Source organism: Microcaecilia unicolor, chromosome 1, assembly GCF_901765095.1.
Source record: "Microcaecilia unicolor chromosome 1, aMicUni1.1, whole genome shotgun sequence".
Taxonomy (NCBI): domain Eukaryota; kingdom Metazoa; phylum Chordata; class Amphibia; order Gymnophiona; family Siphonopidae; genus Microcaecilia; species Microcaecilia unicolor.
In genome coordinates, this window is record NC_044031.1 from 514713302 (window position 1) to 514735111 (window position 21810).

Consider the following 21810-nt stretch of genomic DNA (forward strand, 5'->3'; position numbering starts at 1 on the left):
AATAACATAAAGTTTCAATTATTTAAATATTTTGCTCAGTTCCTTTAAGATATCAGAAGCTTTAAGGAGAGACTTCTGCAATACACTTTATTCAGCAGCAGGGAAGTGGTGTTGACAGCTCAGATGGGGCATTTTTCTCTCTGAACCAGCCCAGCACCAATGACTCAGCATGGTATCAGGGTGGGTGTCATTTTCAAGAAACATATTAAAGTGAGGACCTGTCTACTATGTAGATATTAGGGGTCCCCTGGTACTTTTTGTAAACTGAAGCCTTATGTTTCCACTGTCATGGCTAAATTCCAAGGCGGGCTGTATGCTCTTGACAGCTTAAATTTCTCCTGTAGAAACTGCATACTTAGACTCGGGCAAAAATTACTTTGTATTGTTTGAAACATGTTTTCCATATACAGTACTTTGGATATAATGACAATTCTTGTTTAAATTCTTTATTGAATTTAAACTAAAACCAAACAGAGCCCATGCTTTCACATTGCCCTTTAACAAGCAGATGGATGGATACTACATAATGATTTTTTGGTGAACATCGTGTAGAATAATATCAAAAAGAAGCCAAAACACTCACTTGTTTTATGGTTATTGGAGGGTTGGGGTAGGACAATGAAAGGCTTAGTTGCTTGTTCTTAAGTCTGGGCAGAGGTGGGGGCAAGAAAGCATTGCTACCACCACTGTCACTATTTTGTTTTGGAAGGTCATGGACCTGGACTCCCCTCCTTGGACTTTGCCAGAGGCAAACAGCAAATGGCAGGAAATTGGAATCTCTTTACTTGGTTTGATGATATGGATAAAGGGCTTCCTTAAGGGCTGTTGCCACATAGAACCTAAGGAATGATAACACCACCTCAGGATGTGTAGCTCATTGTTCAACATTAGATAGACCGCATTAACACTCACATATATTAATTCTGGAAGGTACATAGCTGATTACTAATGACGGTTCAGCTGTTTACATAGGCACTAAAGCTAATATTCATTAGTACATAAAACTTAAATCTTTACTTTTAGTATCTTGTAGTAAAAACTTCTCAAAGAACTGTCCATGACCTTGAGGATAAGTAAACAGAAACTGACTGTAGATAAGGACTCTACATCTCATCTAATCTGTCCAATTTATTTTTTTAAACTTTCTATTTATTAAAGTTTAATGTATACAACTTTAACAACAATATTACAATTGGGCTAATATTTCACATACAGGGCTCTAAAGTTACAAAATTGAGATATAACTGTAAAATTGCATATATAATATTTTAGCTACACAGAGAATATTACCCCCTCCCATCCTCCATCCTCCCTCCCTATCTTCTCCTCCTCTTTAAATTAATACATATATATTCAACACTGCTAGACATGCATATTCCACAGTGCCCAGTGCTATCCAATTAATTTTTGAGTGCCACCTCACACCACCTTCTCTTTGCCCTTTCACTATACAGATACCATCAGGGCAGTTACACATATTTCCATCTTAATAGTAACCATATACCACCAGATTCTGTATATCGCACCTAGAGTTACGTGTGATGCCGCGTGTACATCTAGGAGTATTTTATAACTACGTGCATAGATTAATTGTTTAACAAGGTGTTAAGTGTTAACAACTCTCAACAAACGAGCACTAATTGGCAAAAATTAGAATTTAGTATATTGCTAATGGTATTCTATAATGTACTGCTCCTAAATTCTAACGTGTGCAGGCAAAAAGGGGTGCATCTAGGGGCATAGAAATGGGCATTTTGTGGGCATTCTAAAATCTACACACTTTGTCATAAAATATTGGCCACAGCGTGTAAATCTACGCACAGGGATTTGCACCAGCTTTTCGTTGGCATAAATGGATGAATGTAGATTCAGTCACATTAACTACACATAAGTGTATTCTAAGTACCGTGTGTATTTAGAATACACTTAGGCATAATTACCTAGCGCGTGTTAATTTTAGGCACCATATATAGAATTGGGCCCATAAGGGGCAAGTTTATAAATGGGTGTACAAGTTAGGGGCTCCTTTTACTAAGTGGCAGTAAGCCCAACGCGGGCTTACTGCTCGCTATACAGGAAGTATCGCCGGGCTACCATAGCAGTCCGGCAGTACTTCCCACCCCTCCGGAGCTACAAAAGTTTGTTTATTTTTGTACCACCAGGTTAACGTGGGTGGTGGTAATGTGGGTGGTGGTAAGGGCTCCCCTCCAAAATTGCCGCACGGCAAGTGCTTGACTTGCCACACGTCCATTTCCTGTAGGAAAGCGAGACTTCCCTTTTAACAGCTGAGGTAAAAGGGGGCCTTGGCGCGCATGTAAAACACACGCCGACACCAGCGCTGGTCCATTTTTGCCACAGCATGGTAAAAGGGTCCTTAGGTGCCTGGATGCAGTGTGCTAAGTACTAATTTTATAATGTCATCTGGGGCACCAAGATCCGGTTATAGAATACTTCTACAGCATCTATGGCATCTGCCTGGTTCCTCAAAAGTAATAAAATGGTCTAAGTCATAGATATTCACTAGTGAAAGTAAAACACTCTTGAATACTGTAACCAAATGTGATATACAGACTGAACTCTAGTTTTAGAAAAAAAAAAACCTCTCCTTATAACAAAGGCAAAAATTAAAATATCTTTTAAACTTACATCATTTCTCTTCCAAAATACACAAATTATATTTGTACAGAGTGCTTCAATTACCACAAAGCACTCAGCTTATAGTGGGAATGCATGACAGAGGAGTTGCTCTCTAATATAGTAAGATCTTGATCATCTGAACTGTTCCAGAGGACCAAAATCTGTTTGGATAAGAATGTGGTTATGTAACGAGGATCTCAAAATGTTTAATACAGATTTACAAAACAATATAAAATGATTTGATTTAATAGGGAACTCTAGATTACTGGAAACGTTGATAATCAAGATCTTACTTCCTTCAGATTTTAGATTATTTATAATCACATGCTCTACGGGTATACAAATTGTTTCTTGTTAAATGGAAATAGGATTCCTCAAAGACTATGGAGACTATGCAGCCAAACATGCTAAAAGATTTTTGTGAGAATGGGACAACAATCTAATGGGCCCTTTCAAATGCTATTTAGTGAAGAACAGACAATAGTCCAGCTTGGGCCTACAAAACAAAATCCCCAAATCCCATAACACACATATACTAATGTATGCAAGCTAACCCAGAAATTTTAGATTACACATGTTGGATCACAAAACCCATCATGCTAATCGACCCAATGTGAAAGGGCTCGGTAACCTGAGGATTTCATTCTGCACAACCTATCATGAAGGTCTATTAAGAAGTTAGTCTAAAAAAAAAGATTTTAAAATAGTTCCTGAGGTTGTCATGAACCTGTTATCTCTTGCTAGTTTTATATTCAGGCGAGAGAGGGGGGGCAGGGGCCACTGAGGAATTAAGGAGGTGACATGCCTTAATCCTTCCAATGGACAGCTGCTCAATCAGAGCACCTTTCTGTAACCTGGACGTGTCATATACCAGGTCTATATATTTAGACATGGATGTTCCTTTCCCTTTTGAAATTGGAGTTGGACATCCATATTTTGGCCTCTCCCTAGTCCTGCCCAAAACACACCCAGACCACTTCCCCTTACCATATGGATGTACTGCACTCTTACAGCCAAATTCTACATGGCACCTAGAGTTATATGCGTTAAATTGGGCATGTGCCCAATGTAATGCACATAATTGAATTGAATAACTAGCTAATCAGCACTGATAACTGTTGATAACAACCAATTATCAGCACTAATTTGCCCTAATTAGGATTTACATGCATATCTTGTTCTACATATCGATCTGCATATCGATCTGCATATAAATCCTAAAGCGCGTAACAATTTAGGGGCGTGGCTAGGAGCATTTTTGAGGCATTCCTAAATTTTATGTGCATACATATAGAATCACTTGCTCATAGCAAGTCTAACTGCAGGTGCCCTACAGTCAGGTGCAGTTATGCAGTAAGCATGATTCTATAAAGGATGCATACCCCTTATAGAATTGCGCTAAGCACATTTAATTTTCAGTGCCTATTTGTGGGCACAACTTATAGAATTTGGCTCTTAGTTGCACATATCCTGGCTTTATAAAAATCAGATTTGAATGTCCATGCAAGATGGAATATCTAAATGCCTGTTTTCACACATCCAAAACATAAACAGTGCTTCTAAAATAAGGGCCATAGGCACCAGCATTTATTCCATCTTGAGGGTAAGAATTTACATAAATTAAGAAATGGTCTAATCTACTTGTGTAAGTGCAAACTCCACCCAGACCAATCCCAGAGTCCACCCCTGTGCATGTCCAAAGCAAAAGTACATGTCACGAAACTTACATAGGTACTTTCATACTAACAAGTATTTTATAAGAAGTGATTTACATGTATGAGTGGCCTTTTACATACATTTTGTGACTCCTTTTAAAATTACCCTGTTATGTTTTGATGTAGACAAGGTATTACAGGCATCTAAATTCTTCAGATCATTGAAATTAGTACCAATTTTTTAAAATGTGGTTTTGACACTTCCCATTGAAGGGGTAATATTTAAAAGGAACACCACACACCCTTATATTATTATGAAGCGTATTTTCAGAGCAATGAGGGGGTCTTTTACAAAGAATCAGTAAACCCAATATGGGCTTACCAAATGCTAAATCAGGACTACCACCGGCCTAACATAGCTGCCGGTGGGCAATGAGGAGGGTCTTTTACAAAGCATCAGTAAACCCAATATGGGCTTACCAAATGCTAAATCAGGACTACCACTGGCCTAACACAGCTACCGGTGGTAGTTCTGCCGTGAGTATGTGCCATTTCTGGGGTAAAAAGAAACCCCCCAGAAATGGTTTGTTCGGCAGTAACCAGACATTGCCGCTCACTGCCCAGTTACCGCCAGGTTACCGTAGGAGTCCTTATCACCACCTCAATGGGTGCCGGTAAGGTCTCCCTGATGCATGAGAGCTCTTACCGCATGGCCATGTTTGTTTGGGGGGCTTTTTTTATCTGCCGCAGTATAAAGGGCCCTGGTGCACGGGGAAAAACGGCCCCCACCACTAGTACAGGGCCCTTTTTCCCACTGCTTGGTAAAAGGATCCCTTAGACTTACAAAATTCTATAGGAACCTATGGATCGTTGAAAATGAGCCCCTATTTGTCCTAGATTAATGATACATGATATTATACTTAAAAGAAAAAGCGCCCATGATCCTTCCTAATAAATGCTATACCACTATACTTCTCATGCCCTTGTTATTCACAGATAAACTTAGAACAATAATTTTACTGATCAAAGCCTTTCTAAACATCCACACAGTAACCGCATAATATTAAAATACTGTGTCATTTAGCATCCGTTTATGTCACTCACCCTTCCATATCTGTTAGCGTAGGACCCTGTAAGCAAAGAATGGAAAACGATGATCGTCTCATCCAAATCCCAAATGAATACCCTCTGGAACAAAAAGAGACCAAAATCAATATGTCTCTCTCTGTCGATGGAAAGCTGATACTTCAATTAAATCAATGTGGAAATGAGGAAAGAATAGTGCAATGGTAATATACCAACAGATATAATTTCTTTATCATTTTCAAATGGATTAACAAGTCATTACTGCAAGTGAAAAGATGAATCCAAAAAAAAAAAAAAAAAAGATGACGAAGAAGAAAAACAAAAGGTAAAGAAAAACATGTTGGTCTGAATGTACCAATGCTGGGTCTAAATATCATCTGGAGGAAAATGAAGTCTATTAAGCAAGCAACTACGAGACTGACATTCCTTACGCACCAGTAATCTATGCTGTATCCTATTACAAGCTATTAATTACTTCTTCATCTTGGAGCAAAAGTGAATTTATAAAAGCTTCATGGCTTTGTCAGCACACCCAATGCACCTTCTTAAAACCAGAAAAACATGGTTTATCAGCTGCCAACTATAATATGCAACATACCTCAAGGTCAGAGTCTGGAGGTGGTGAGGGGTTATTATTTCTTCTACCTCGCCCACGTGACTTTCCATCTGAAGCACGTCGTAATCGATCGGAATCTGAATCTTTAATGGGCGTTGATGGACTGTGGATTGTACTGTACTCAGCTGCAATACAAGAATGACTGTTACCCTTTAACCAAAATAGAGTCTTAACCTTGCTATAGACAAAACAAATATTTTCATTCCATTTTATGCAGAACAATTATATTAAAATTAGAAATCAATCCATTTTGAACTGTTGATTATATATTTTAGGAAATGCAATTCCAAAATTATGTTTACAGCATTCATAATTAATGTATTTCAAATAATTAAATATACTTTTCTAACATTTTTCTATATACCTAATTTAAGGTAAGCAAACATATAAATGGCGAGTGACCGTACTCACCCGCATATGCGCAGTAGAGACTTCCCTCTCTGTCCCACCCCCGCGTCAATATGTGATGATGGGGATGGGACAGAGAGGGAAACTGCGTGAAGGGGAGGGAGGGAACCGCCGATGTCACTACCGCTCCCCCCCGAGGTCGCTGCTACTGCTCCCCCCACCCGGAGTCGCCACCACCCGGCCCGAGAACTCTCTTCAGTATTGAACTTACATCGCCGACACGCAGCAGGCAGATCAGCTGAGCTCCCGTTGGCCTTCCTTCCCTGCCTGTGTCCCGCCCTCACCAACGTTACATCACACGAGGGCGGGACACAGGCAGAGAAGGAAGGCTGATGGGAGCTCTGCTGATCTGCGTGCTGCGTTTCGGCGACGTAAGTTCAATAGCAAAGAGAGGGCCCAGGCCGGGTGGAGGGGTGGCGGCGGTGGCGGAGACTCCGGGGGGGGGGGGGACGACCAGTAGCGGCGACCTCGGGGGCCTTGGAAAAACCCCATACTAGCCCGTTTTAACGAGCTCAACGGCTAGTCTAAACATAAACTATGATAGCATATAATGACAACAAGGCCCATCCAGTCTGTTCAATATTTCACCCCTCCCCTCCCTGCCCCTCCCCCCCATTTCTGGCTTTGCTCACATTTCTCTACCCATCCTCAGTGTTTACTCCATGTTTTCTTGATCTTCAATACTATTTTTGCCTCCACTGATTACAACTAATTGATACATCTACCATTATTTCTATGAAGAAACACTTATAAGAGGTGCTATTTTGTAATCTAAGATCCTGCATTTACATGCTCCAAGTGTACATTTACCTGCTAAAGTGACATCAGGGTGCCTAAGTGGTATTCTGTAATGACATACAACAGTGGATCCCAAACCTACTCCTGGAGTCAGGTTTTCAGGATATCCACAATGAATATTCATGAGCGAGATTTGCATGCACTGCCTCCACTGTATGAAAATCTAACTATGTAATTGAAAAATACTCTTTTTATTAATTATCCTTATACAAATTTTCCTTTTTAAATTCTCATTCTTCATCCTATACTTCAAGCCTACTTTTTCAAGTGCTCATAACTCTCTCTTGTACTCCACCCAGTGAAACTTTATGTCCTATTCTGCAATTTTATATCTCAAGGGTATCATACAAAATATTCTTCTCTTCCATTTAACGATTTTTCAAGCATTAAAACAGTATGTCTCTACTAATACTCTATAAATCATACCACATATTCTATTAGTTCTTCAATCATTACACTTTCCCTTGTATCATTAACATAATTTTTCTTTCCAACATTCCAGAATCCAGCGACGATATTTACTATGTTGCTTCACTTTTCACTGTGTGCTACTCCACTGTCCAATTTCTCTCAATCACGAAATTACATTACGTCTGCATTCGATTGCTGCTTATCTGTGCCTTCTGTTCACTGTTCTCATCTTACCTCTACAGGTGCTTCTGCATTCTTCTGTTTGGCCCTTTTTTCCTGGAACTCGTTACCTTCTTCTCTGAAGTCTGAGCTCTCATTCCCCCATTTTCGTTGTCTTCTTAAAGCCACTTGTTCTCTCAGGCATTTCCTTAACCTTATCTTTTCTGGTGGCCAAGCTACTGACAAGCAATTGGATGTCTCTATTTCCCAATCCATCTTGATCTATTCTCTTCCCTTTCTGTTCTAACTTGTTACTTCCTCTGTCTTATTTGATATTGGCGTTCCTTTCATACGTCTTTTGTTTTTTAGATTTTGTACACTGCTTTGGTTTCTTGTGAAAGGCAGTATATCAAGTCTTCAATAAGCATAAACATAAACAAGTTCCACATTTCAGATCCTCTTTAAGTAAATTACCAGCTGTTCTCTTCTCACAATGTCTGTATCTTTCATTCCTTTCAATTTTTCTTTGTTGTTAATACCGACACAGTCCTGTGTTTCTCACTCTGGCATCATCAGGGGTTTAACTTACTTTTATTTTTCCTTATTCACGGATGCAAGTCCAGGCAAACAATGAGAGCAAATTAATATTCATTGTGGATATACTGAAAACCTGATTGGCTGGGGTGCCTCCAGGATGAGGTTTGGGAACCACTGGCATACAACTCACATAAAGGGCAATTCTAGAAGCTGATGCACAATAATAGGCACCATATACATATGTAGGTAATAGAATACTAGCACTTGCATCATTGACACCAGCAATTGAACTTTATCCCCCTAATTCTATATATGGCACCTTAAAGTTGTGTGCACTAATTTGGCCACACAACCAAATTGCACACACAACTTAACTGATGAACAAGCCAATCAGCGCCAATAATTGATACTTAACCAATTAGCGGCACTAATTGGCTTTAATTAGAATTTATGCACACAACTTTCTAGTCGTATTCTATAACACAGTGCATGCAAATTCTAATGCGCACAGTCGAAAAGGGGGCATAGCCATGGGCGTTGCTTGGAACAACCTTCCTGAGCCCTTACGCCAAGCCCCCTCCCCGCCCGTCTTCAAGTCTTTGCTTAAAGCCCACCTCTTCAATGCTGCGTTCGGCACCTAACCCTTACCATTCAGTGAATCCAGACTGCCCCAATTTGACTGCCCCTATCGGAACGACCGTTCACTTGTCTATTAGATTGTAAGCTCTTTGAGCAGGGACTGTCTCTCTTTGTTAAATTGTACAGCGCTGCGTAACCCTAGTAGCGCTCTAGAAATGTTAAGTAGTAGTAGTAGGTTGAGGGCATTTCTTTTTTTTTTTAAATTTTTTATTTAATAACCATTTAAATTTTTACAAGCGATAAAACAACTTGCCGGAAATACAGAGAAAGTAATATATAGGAATTATTTCAGTCAGGTAATTCTATTCTCTTCCTTAGACCACTAAATAGGGAGAGTGAAACAAGATAAGGAAATCAATTAAACAGTAAACAGAAAAAAAAATGTGGTATTAACCTGATTATCCCCAGATATTACTCGTCTAATTCATTATTCCACATTGATCATCTGGTTGGCTTCTTCAAGGCCAATACGGTGTATAGTCAAATCATTTCATTGAAAACATACTTATTGTCCAATATTAGTTAGAAATAATACATCTGATTACATTCTTTCTCTTTTAAAAACCAGAAGTTATTTAACAATACATATACTTAAGTCTCTAATTCAAATCCCACTGATTCAAGTAATCCCAGTTTTCACAGGCTTCACTCCTTTTAAAGTAATAATTTGAGGAAATATTGGTTGAGGGCATTTCAAAAACACTATCAGGCTTATTTTCGAAAGAGCAGGGCGCCCATCTTTTGACACAAATCGGGAGATGGGCGTTCTTCTCCCAGGGTCACCCAAATCGGCATAATCGAAAGCCGATTTTGGGCGTCCCAACTGCTTTCCGTCGCGGGGACGAACAAAGTTCCAGGGGGCGTGTCGGAAGCATAGCAAAGGCGGGACTGGGGCGTGCTTAGCACATAGGCATCCTCGGCCGATAATGGAAAAAAAGAAGGGCGTCCCTGACGAGCACTTGGCCGACTTTACTTGGTCTATTTTTTCTTGTGATCAAGCCTCAAAAAGATGCCTGAACTGACTAGATGACCACTGGAGGGAATCAGGGATTACCTCCCCTTACTCCCCCAGTGGTCACTAACCCCCTCCCACTCAAAAAAAAAATTTTTAAATATTTTTTGCCAGCCTCTATGCCAGCCTCAAATGTCATACGCAGCTCCCTGACAGCAGTATGCAGGTCCCTGGAGCAGTTTTAGTGGGTGTAGTGCACTTCAGGCAGGCAGACCCAGGCCCATCCCCCCCTACCTGTTACACTTGTGGTGGTATATGTGAACCCTTCAAAACCCATCAGAAACCCATTGTACCCACATGTAGGTGTCCCTGTTCACCTGTAAGGGCTATGGTAATGTTGTACATTTGTAGGGAGTGGGTTTGGGAGGGTTGGGGTGCTCAGCACCCAAGGTAAGGGAGCTATGCACCTGGGAGCAACTTCTGAAGTCCACTGCAGTGCCCCCTAGGGTGCCCGGTTGGTGTCCTGGCATGTGAGGGGGGACCAGTGCACTATGAATGCTGGTTCCTCCCTCGACCAAAGGGCTTGCATTTGGTCATTTCTGAGATGGACATCCTCGGTTTCCATTATCGCCAAAAACCGGGGATGACCATCTCTAAGGACAACCATCTCTAAGGTCAACCTAAATGTTGAGATTTGGGCGTCCCCTACCATATTATCGAAACGAAAGATGGACGCCCATCTTGTTTCGATAATATGGGTTACCCCGCCCCTTCGCCGGGACGTCCTGCGAGGACATCCTCTGGAAAACTTGGGCGCTCTGTTCGATTATGCCCCTCTATGCATAGTATCATAGAATTCACCCGATGTTCGCCTAACTTAGGTGCAGGTATTTAGGCCTAGTTTAAGGTGGTCTAAATGGATGTGCCTAAATTTTAGTCACAAGAATGATGCAAGAGCATATTTTATAAACAATGCATAACTTTAGGTATAGTTTATAGAATCACGCTAACTGAGTGATTTTACAATGCTGATTTTTAAGATGCCATGTAGAATTTTCCCCTATGGAGGAGATTCTATATATGGCACCTAACAAATGCCGACTAAAATTGGCACCTAGATTTAGGCACCGATTACAGCATATGCCTAGTCAATATTTCAGTGCTGATATCTGCGTGCATCCATTTACACCAATGAAAACCTAGTGTAAATCTCAGTGCATAGATTTAGGCACACTGGGCTATATACTATAAGTAGGCGCCTACATTTTGGAATGCCTATTTCCCTGCCCATAATTACACCCCTTTTTGCCTCTGCATGTTAGTACAGTACCATCACAATCAGAATTACAGTTTAAGTGATTTAACTTGTCATGCATTGGATCATCTACTGTCTTCCGTTAGAGGTGGTGATCATAAGAGATCAGTGATACAGCGAGACCAATGATGGATTTTTTCTTTGAGCACCATGGAGCCACATGGCTTAAATTTATCAATTGAATAGCACCATTCTTTGGTTAATGATTGACAACTCTTTAGACCAATCAGAGTTTGATTGAATGGTGTGCACTGATTGGTTAGTTTGAAGTCTTTAGCATTTTTGAAGAGCACCTGCTTATGTAAGGTACTTGAAATTTTCCTCCAATTATAGGTTATTATAAACAAGTGTTAAGTTTACTCAAATACTAGGAGGAATACTTAGGAGCTAAAAAGTGTGACAAGAATTCTAGATATGCATATCTCTGACATCTAGGCGCCAACACTTACACCAGTTCTATCGCTGGTGTAAGTACTTATGCCTAATTCTAGGCATTCATTTCACCTGTTAGGCTAGTATTCTATAAAGGAAAGTAAGTGCCTAAGTTTCTTTGTAGAATAGGATCCTACCTATTTTTAGATGCCCTATTATAGAATTGTCCTGAGAGAGGGCAATTCAATAAAGGAGTGCCTAATAGTAACCAATTCTATAAAAAAATATTTTCATTTTAAGAATACTAGCATAATCAGGTATATACTACATGCATGTATGAGGCTAGGTGCAAGCATTTATGCAGCCATAGAACTGTGTAAATTTTGCATGCATAGCTTATAGCATTCTATACATTTTATGCATGAGTCCTGCTCATGTATTCATTCCCCTGTCAAATATACACTATACAGTATAGGCCGAATTTAGTAAATGGCGCTCAAAAATTGGTCCTTAACTGTAACAACGAGAGTTCTGGGATTGAAGCCCTTTATAGAATAGTGCATAGCACCGGGATCTATGCCCAACTGTGGATGCGAGGAGTTACAGGTGTTAATCCTGGCACACAAGTTGGGTGCAGATCCACACTATTCTTTAACACTGTGAGCATTTGAAGGTAATGCCCTCGACCCGCTCATGCTCCTCCCATAAACACGCCCTCTTTGCAGATCTGCACGGAAACACTTAGGGCTTCTTTTACAGATGGAAGAGTGAGAGAGAAACTGACGAGATTTCATATAGTTTATGTACAAAAAAATCATCACAGAAAAAAAACCCGTGCTTACTGCTATTCTATAAACCTCGCCTAAAGTTAGGCGCAGTTTGTAGAATATATATAGCGGCTATACCGCAACTAAAATTTAGGTGCAGCCATTTGCGCCAACTAAAACTTGGTGTAAATGCCCATGTCTTATTTAGGTGCAGAAAGGGCATATTCTGTAACAGTGCATGTAATTTTCAGGAATGCCCAAGACCCACCCATGCCTCTCCTATGGCCACACCCTCTTTAGTAATCCATGCATTCGAATTTACATGCACCACTTTACAGAATATGCTTAGAAAGCTGGGCACATAAATCCTAATTAGGGACAATTAGTGCTGATAATTGCTTGTCAGCAGCCAATTATTGCTGATTTGCATATGCAACTTTAGTTGTCATTTACAGAATCTGGGGGACTATGTGCTATTGTTATAGACCTGTACTGTACTGTACTGGAGTGCTATCAAGTAATTCAAGCTATCCAGTCAAATGACTTGTGGCATGTGAATCTACTGAATATGCCTCTGTTGTCAGTTACTTCCTGATCTATATTGCTTGTTTTTACATGGAATTTATGTTACCCCTTCGTGAATGTAGTGGTGGTCTTTTTGATCCTTGAAACCAGCCATTGCTTGACAAATATTTAGCCTTTATTGCATTTTGAGGAATTTTATTTCCTCTTGCTGCCAAAGAGCAAGCCCTTGAAAAATGTCCAATTTTCTTACAGTTCGTAACATTTTATTTTCTGTTTGTCATTTTTCTGAAATTTCTCCAAACTCTGTGTGCACTAGATGCTGATTCAGTGTTTGACAAATCATTATTCTAGCATTGTTATCCTTCGAGGAGTGCATGACACATTTTTTTCTGATGTTAGCTCAGACATATTGCACACATCAAACATCTGGCTGCTTGACAGTATGTTCAGTGAAGTCCCTAAATTGCTACTGATGCAACTTCTGCCACTTTGGTTTATTTTCCTAAGGTTCAGAGTTTCTCAATTAAAGCTTTCACACACCACATGCATGTTGTAGAAGGCAGACTGGAAAACTCTTTTTATTGGAAAAAACTAAAAACAAATAACATACAAATCAAAAACAAGCCCCTAGCTATACACGGTCCTCCTATCTATGTACACCCCCTCCCCCTCCTCAATAGTACAGTGGAAACTGTTTATTAGAAAGACCAAAGAAAAAAACGGACATGCAAATCAAACCCCAGGCTCCTAGCTAGACATGGTCTGCCTATCTATGTACACCCCCTCCTCAATAATACAATGGATCAACCCCCCCCCCCGACCCCCCACAACCCGTTCAGACAACTGGCACACAATCCCCTGGGAAGCATGTCCCCTCATGGCGGCTTAAGCCTCACGTGTCTCCACCACCTCGAAGCCACCCCCACCCCTTTTTCCACCCTTTCCCACTTCGCCGCTTCCTGCACCGCCCTTACCACATCCCAGCTGACTACCTCCGCCGGCCGGACCTCCTGGTACAGGGACACCCTGCAGCGCGCCATCCAGAGGCAGTACCGCAATATCACCGAAATTAGAAAGCGTGTTACCGGATCCCCGCGTCCCTCTCCACCCTCTGGGCCATACACCCAGTCCGCATAGCTGTAGTTGCGGAAACTGGGGATCTGCAGCAACGAGGAAACCCGGTCAGAGACCTGGACTGTAAATGGGCACCTCACCAGGAAATGCTCCATCGTCTCTTCAGTTCCAGCACATTCCTCCCGTGGGCACCCTCTATCCCGCACATTGCGATATTTCAAATTTCCTCGGACGTACAGTCTACCGTGAAAGGACAGCCACGCCAGGTCTTTATACTTCACCTGGATGCGGTTCGAAGCAATCAACCGTAACCCCTGCTGCATCCGTGGGGCCGGCGCGTCCCTCAGCGCCAGAGGAGCTGAGAACACCTGCGCCCGTACTCTGTCCGTCCAGACCCCCCGTTGTCCTGCCTTCACCTCCCCCACCGTCAGCCCCCACACCCTCACCAATTTCACTAGGGTCTTGCAATAACTCACCCCCCCCCGGAGCCCCCCTTCGCAGTGCCACTACCCTCCCCCCCTCCCGCCATAGGTCCCAATATCTCGGCCACCACTGCAGGACACTCCTAGCCCACCCCGGTGGCTCCCGCCCTACCGCCCTCCCCAGATTGAACTGCAGGAACAAAGCGCTGAAAAACAGGACTGGGTTTATCATGCCCACCCCCCCCTCCCTCCTAGGCAGATAGGTAACATTCCGTTTACCGGATTCGTCCTGTTGCCCCAGAGCAGCCGGAAGAACACCCCATACAAGGCCGTGTACCGGCTCTCCGGCAGCAGGCAGATGTAACTGACGAACAGAAACAAAGGAACTAAGTGTGCCTTGATGAGCTGTACCCGCTCCCCCATGGTCATTTTCCACCCCTTCCATCTATCCACCCTCCCCTTCACTTCTTGGAGACACCTATCCCAGTTGTAGAGCCTATAATCCCCCTTCTCGAAGTATATTCCCAAGACCCGTATACGTTCCACAGCTGTAGGAAACCTACCTCCCAACTCAAATTGCAGCCCCTGATCCCCAACCCACAGGCTATTGGACTTTTGAAAATTGACCTGCGACGCTGTTGCCTGCGAGTATTCCTGGATCAGGTTCTGCAATCTACCTCCCTCCCTCTGGTCCGCTACCCACACTGTAACGTCATCTGCATACGCCACGACCCTTAACTGGTTATTGTCCCCCACCTCCACCCCTTCCAGCCCCTCCGCCCCCCCTTTCTCCAGCCGTCTTATAAAAGGGTCGATGGCGTATGCATACAACAGCGGGCTGAGTGGGCACCCCTGTCGGACCCCTGCCCCTACCTCAAACCCCTGCCCTCTCCACCCGTTAACCAGGGGAAAACACCCCGCATGCCGATAGAGTAGCTGTAATTGCTCTATCCAACCCTTCGGAAACCCATAGCGCTCCAGAATGCTCCATAGGACACCCCACTGCACTCTATCAAACGCTTTTTCCTGGTCGAGTGTTACCAACAGCCTACCATGCCCTCCCACTCTACTGCGTTCTACCCCCTCCCGCACCCACGCTGCAGCTTCCAAGACCCCTCTCCCTTTAACCCCACATGCTTGCGAGGCTGCTAGCAAATCCCCAGACACCTGCCTCATTCTCTGGAATAGCATTCGCGCAAAGATTTTTCGATCCGTATTAAGCAGTGCTATAGGCCGCCAGTTGGCCAGCATCGCCGGGTCCTTCCCCTTACTTAGTAGGATAAGAGCCGCCTCTGTCAAGGAACTAGGCAAGGAACCCTCCAACTGGGCTGCCCCCCATACCCTCACCAGGATCGGCACCAGCTGCTCCTTAAAGGCCTGGTAGAACTCAGTTGTTAGCCCATCCGGCCCCGGCGAGGTCTTCCTGTGGAGCGCCCCGATGGCTTCCTCCACCTCCTGTTCTGTCCACGGGTTCAAGAGGGCCTGAAGCTGGGGTCCCCCGTGACCTATCCCCGGGGTTCCTTCCACATAACACTCCATCTGCTCCATATCAATCTGCTGGGCTGAAAGGAACGTCGCAAAGTGGTCCCTCACTGCCCCCAGAATCCCCTCCTTGGTGTCCTGCAGGACCCCCTGTGCATCCCGCACCCCCTCCACCACCCTGCGCGCCCTCCGCTCCCGGCAGCATGCGAAGGGGTCCGGGCTACACATTTTCCCGAAGTCCCGCTCATACACCAAGGAGGTGTAGCGGTTGTACTGTACCTGCTCCAGGAGTGCTTGGAGATCATGTATTTCTTCCTCCCTCCCCCCTTGTGAAATCAATGTGTCCCTCTTTTTCTTTATTGCCATGCCCAACTTTGTCCTTTCCCTCCCCTCCCTTCTCGCCTGTCTAAGAAAGAATCCCCGCGTTCGTCTTTTCACTGTATCCCACCACTCCCCCAATGACTGAAATGCCCCCTGCACTGACACCTGATCTTCCAAAAACCGGCGGTACTCCTCCCGCACCTGCTCGCTACCTAACCACTTTAAATTTAGTCGCCATAACCCCCTCCCTGGCCTCTGCGCTGCCGCCCCCCCCACCTGAAGGAGGACCATGTGGTGGTCTGAAAAGTCCACGTCCACGGTTCGTGGACCCCCCAGACAAACCCCCTTCTTTACCAGGAATCTATCGATTCTACTTTTACACTGCCCTCGAAAGAACGTGAACCCCTCCTGTTCCTCACAGAAGGCCACATGCGCGTCTACCAGCTCCGCCTCCCGCATGATCCCTGCCAGCCTCACCCCGTCATAGCCCACCTGTACCGATCGTCCCCCACTATCCTTTTTCCGCAATATGGTGTTAAAATCTCCCCCCCAGACTACTTGGCGCGAAGTGTATAGGTAGGGCTTGATCTTCCCAAAGAGGAGCACCCTTTCCTTCTTGCTTTGGGGCCCGTACACATTCACCACCCTCAGTGCTCTATCCTCCCAAATCGCATCCACAACAAGACATCTCCCCACCCCCAGCTCCACCACTCGCTGAATATTCACCCGGTGGGACTTAAATAAGATCCCCACCCCACCATACCTCTCCCCCGCCAACCCCCACACCGAGGGACCCCACTTCCAGGCCCGCCTTGCCCACCTGATCACCTCAATGGACCGCAGCCGAGTCTCCTGGAGCAGGAAGCAATCTGCTTGGACCCTCGCGAACCAGTCATACGCTAAACCCTGCTTCTTCGGAGAGGCGATGCTGGCCACATTCAGCGTGGCAAATGTCAACACTAAGCCTGCCATCCTCATTGCGAGTCACGGGTCTGCTCACTCCCAACTTCTTTCCTTATCTCCTGGGATACCCCCTTCTTACCCTGAAGCAGGTCCTCTGCTATGCGGTCTACATCATCCCCTGCCAGATCCCCCTCCCCCCCCCGCAGCCGTCCTGTCTGCACCTTACCCCCCCCTCCCCCTTTCTTCCTTCCTTTCTTCTTTGCTCTATCCGGACCCACCCCCTGATCCCTCCCTCTCCCCTCTTCACCCCCGCCCCCTACCTCCTCCTCCGAGTCCTCCACCTCCCCCAAGTCCTCCAAGTCCTCCAGATCCTCCTCTAGCTCCACTCTGTCCCCCCAAGCCTGCACTTGGGCCTTCACCACCTGCCCGGCCCCCTCAGCTTTCCTCTTACTCCCCTTTCCCCTCCCTCCCTCCCTTCCCTCTTCCTCCTCCCTCCCCCCTCCCCCTCCCCCCAGAGCCTTCCCGCCCTTCTTCCTACCACCAGTACCCTCCTCCAGTGCTTCCTCATATTTCCGTTTGCCCTCTCCAATCCCCCCTGCCGCCCCCTCTTCCTCCATTAACTCCACCTCTTCTCCTTCCCCCTGTTCTTCCTCCTCCCTCCCAACCTCCCTATCCTCCTCCTCCTCCTCCAACACCTGAAATCTGTTCCCCCCCCTCTTCCCCTGCAGCGACCCCTCCCTGCCCACCCCTACTTTCCCCCCCCTCCGAAACTTCCCTTTCCTCTGTGGCACTTGTACCCACTCCCCCTCTCCCCCCTGCTCCACTCCTGACCCAGCCCCCTGCCGCCCCCCCTCCTGCATCCCCTCCTTCTCCCCCCCTTGCCCCTCCCTGCCTATCACCCCCTGCCCTATCCCCTCCTCCATTACCCCCCCTCCCCGTCCCTTCCCCCACATATCCCACTCGTTATGGGCCGCCCTAGGGCAGTTCCGATATGCATGGCCTAACCCGCCGCAGAGGTTGCACCTGATCGCGGTGCAGTCCTCTGTGGCATGCTGATCCCCGCATCTTCCACACTTTACCACTGGGCATGACATGCTGAAGTGCCTAAACGAACCACATCTGAAGCACTGCCGCGGCTGCCCCTTGTAAAAGCACAGTATCCTGTCACGACCGATAAAGGCAGCCGAAGGAATGTGCTGGACCACATGGCTCTCCTGTCTCAATTTGACCAGGGCTCCCCAACCTCCTGCCCAAACCCTGCTTGGATCCGGTAACTTTGTAAGTGGGGATCTCAGCTCCGCGTACCTCTGTAGCCAGTAGGCTAAATCTGCCCCAGAGATAGACTCATTTCTCACGAGCAGGGTGATCTGCACCAGGTCCGGCTTGCTGACTGGAATGGCCCTGAGGTCCCGCCACTCCCCCTTTCCCCTCACCCCCTCGTACCTTTCCCAGAATATTTCCATCCCCCTCTGGGTCATGAAGCTCAAGTCATATTCTGGGATGTTGATGGGGTGTATACACGCGTAAAAGTCCTCGGGTATAAACCCCATCCCCATCACCAGCCTCAAGACCCGATCCCTGGACGGCATTGCCCCCTCCCCTATCCATTTGAGCTGTACCACATTTCGCCGCTTAGGCAGCTGTCCACCCCCTGTCCCCGCTCCCCCCCAACCCCTCCCTGGGCCCTCAAAACCACCCGATCTCCCCCCCTCCCTCCTTCCCCCTCCCTGGACTACTGCCGCAAAGGACTTGGACCCCAGCCCCCACCGCCCCCCCTCCACACTTGTTCCAGCCCTTCCCTCTGCCTCCCCCCCCTTCTGTCCCTCTGCCCCTCCCCTCATCCCTCTCCCTTCCTCAATATCCACCGCCCCCTCCCCTCCCGTTGTCCCCCGTCCCCTTCCCTCTCAGACAAACATCCAGCAACGTCCATAGTCAGTTCTGCGGCTTGGGCTGCCTCCAACTGATTGTCCTGCCCATCACCACTTCCTGGAACGTCCCTGCTCGTCCCTGCCACTGCAGGCTCCAGCCTCTGGGCTAATCGCCTCCTCTCCTCTGTCTCCTGGCGATACTCTGGCACCTGCCCAGTCAGGTCTGCAGCTGGCGATACCAGACTCCCTGCTCGCTCTGCCCCCGAACTCCCTCCAACCTCCGGCACCAGGGGCGAAGCCTCCGGAACTCCGCCGCTCCCCTTGGCTCCTCGCTCCCAGCCGTCCTGCTGGCAGGTCTGCTCCACCACCCGCTGCACATCTGTTAGACTTGCCATGTCCACTTCTGTAGTCAACGAAAGTCTCTCAACAATCGGGTTACTTCCCCCTTGCTTCTGGTGCAGTCCCTCCTGCGTTCTCCCAATGGCTGGCGCTTCCGGGGGCATGGCTTGTCTGTTCCTGATTCCGCCACAGGCTGGCTGTTAGCACCCCCCGATTTCACCTCTTGTAATGGACAGCTGGTCAAATGAGCTCCCAGCTGCTGCCCGCTCCTATTCCTCTCTCTCCGACCCCTCTCCTGTAAACCGCCAGCTACTCCATGCTCAGGGAAGACCTCCCCTGCTCCCGGACTTCGTGGGCGGGGCTTCTCCAGATGCCATGCTGCTTCGGTTTCCACTTCAGTCATTGCAGACCCGGCCAAAAATACCGGAGTCTGCCTCTGCTGACCCTTTTCCAACAGGGCCTCCTTCACGGCAACTGTCTCTGCTGTTTGCACAACTGCAGGTAAGCCCTCTGAGACTTCGACCACCACCTCTGTAGAAAACAGGCTGCTACCTGCGTCTCCCTCTGCTGCCTCCATTATCTGGAGTTTTGAAAAGTTACTGAGTTCTGTCCTCCCCTCCACAGGTAGGATCTCTACTCCAGCCCCCACCTCAGAGCCATGTCCTGCCGCTGCCTCCTTATCCTCTGGCTGCTGGGTAAGTGCTCTAGACTGTGTTGCCAACTGTCTCATGTATTTTAAAGTGGGGTCACCTCTGAACCCAGACAACTCTTTTGAGTCTAATGCTGCTGAAGACACTGAAGCTTGCTGCAACTGTAGTGTTCCTGAACCCCCAGACTGTGGTATTGAAGCCATCCTTTCTCGGTTAACATAGAGCTCCCTCAAAGGATTCACAGAGCCCTTTTTTAAACAGTTCAACAAGTGTTCTTTTTTCCCCAACAACTTTGATATCCGGGCTTCCTCTTTAACATACATTTGTCTGTGCTCCGCTGGGGCAAATTTACACATAGTTCTTGCCATTTTCAGACGTTTTCCTAGCTCCACTACTTCTTTTTCCACCAGCTTAATTCGTCTTACAATATTTACCACACTACTTGCTGGATCATCAGGGTCATAGCTCACTTCAAGGAACTCCTCATCTGACGATCCACTCTCCTCACTCTCACTCTCAGCTGCCTCCAGCAAAGGCTTCTGGCAAACTTCCATCGCCTCTTCCTTCTCCCTTCCTTGGAAGCGCCCTTCTGGGGCCTGTACTATCTTCCTCCCCCCTCCACTGTCTTCTCGCTTACCTTCCGCAAGCTGGGCCATGGAGGGGGAAATGCTCTGGTGGCCTCCACTGGGCTGCTTCTCCCTTCGGTCCACTGGACTCCTTTCCCTTCTCCCGGTAGTCAAACCAGGGAGAGAGCCACTCCTTTCGGCCTTCTGGTCCCGGGCCCCAGGAGGCCCCATAGCCTGGGACTTTCCTGAGGCCTTCTCCCCAGGGACCCTCCTCATCTTTGGGGAGGGAGCTAGGTCTCACTCCCTTTCCACTGGAAGTCAGCAGAGCTCTCTAAAACACCTCCTTCCTCCTCAGCAGACTGGATGGACCGTGCAGGTCTTTATCTGCCATCATCTACTATTTATTATGTCCTTTCCCCACTTGATAGCATTTATCTCATTTTTAACATTCAAAGGAGGAGTTATCAAGGTGCGGTAAAAAGTAGGTTTTACTGAACCTTGATTTACCATGGGAGTCACCAACCTGCAGCATCTCAGTACCACAGATTGCTGATTCCCATGGTAAAAGAATAACGCTACTTGAAAGCCACCTTGCAAGCCGCGTTATTCTATTGGCCCAGGACCATGGAATCGCCAAGCCACAGTCCGATGCTTATGGGTTGTCTGTCAAAGTGGCAGGCACCCATGGTTCACAGTGCATCTGGAGTGTACCCCCTCCCCTCTTTTATATATAAACACATAGAAACCTCTCTTAATGTAAACTGCAAGATACGTAATACAATACTAAATTCCTGTGAAGTGCAGAGAGAATAATAATGAGAACGGGAAAAAGCCTCTGTGCCCAAACCTGCACCCAACATATGTTTTTAGTAGGGTTGGAGGAAATAACTTGGGTCAACTTTCTTCATTGGCATAAAAACCCTTATCTCTTATATTCTTTATTTCTAAAAAAAAAAAAAAACTTCACAGGAATGACATAAATCTCATGGATCCAAAAAATTAAAAGTGAAAAAAAAAAATGCCTTGCTTCTAGATTAGTAGTAGACACAGGCATGCAGGGTAAGTCAGTCACTAATCTACAAGCTAAGTATTTTTTTCACTTCTAATTTTTTGGATCCATGAGATGACATTCTTGTGAAGTTTTTTTTTAGCAATAAAGATTAAAAGATGTAAGGGTTTTTTATGCCGATGAAGAAAGTTGACCCATACTATCTCCTCCACCCTACCAAAAAGATATGTTGGGTGGAGGTTTGGGCACAGAAGCTTTTTCCCTTTCTCATTATTATTCTCTCTGCACTTCACAGGAAT

At 46.0% G+C, this 21810-nt stretch overlaps 1 protein-coding gene across 9 annotated transcripts in view; it reads right to left on the minus strand.

Moving 5' to 3' along the window:
• The window catches only part of EYA1 (EYA transcriptional coactivator and phosphatase 1), a 321910-nt gene that overhangs the window by 171616 nt on the left and 128484 nt on the right, over nucleotides 1–21810 (minus strand). For all 9 annotated transcript variants that reach the window (XM_030215486.1, XM_030215477.1, XM_030215459.1 and 6 more), the window contains 2 exons: nucleotides 5977–6119; nucleotides 5397–5480 (listed from right to left, as the gene is read on the minus strand). In XM_030215486.1, coding sequence (XP_030071346.1) covers nucleotides 5397–5480; nucleotides 5977–6119 — 227 coding nt within the window. The remainder of the gene's footprint in view (nucleotides 1–5396; nucleotides 5481–5976; nucleotides 6120–21810) is intronic.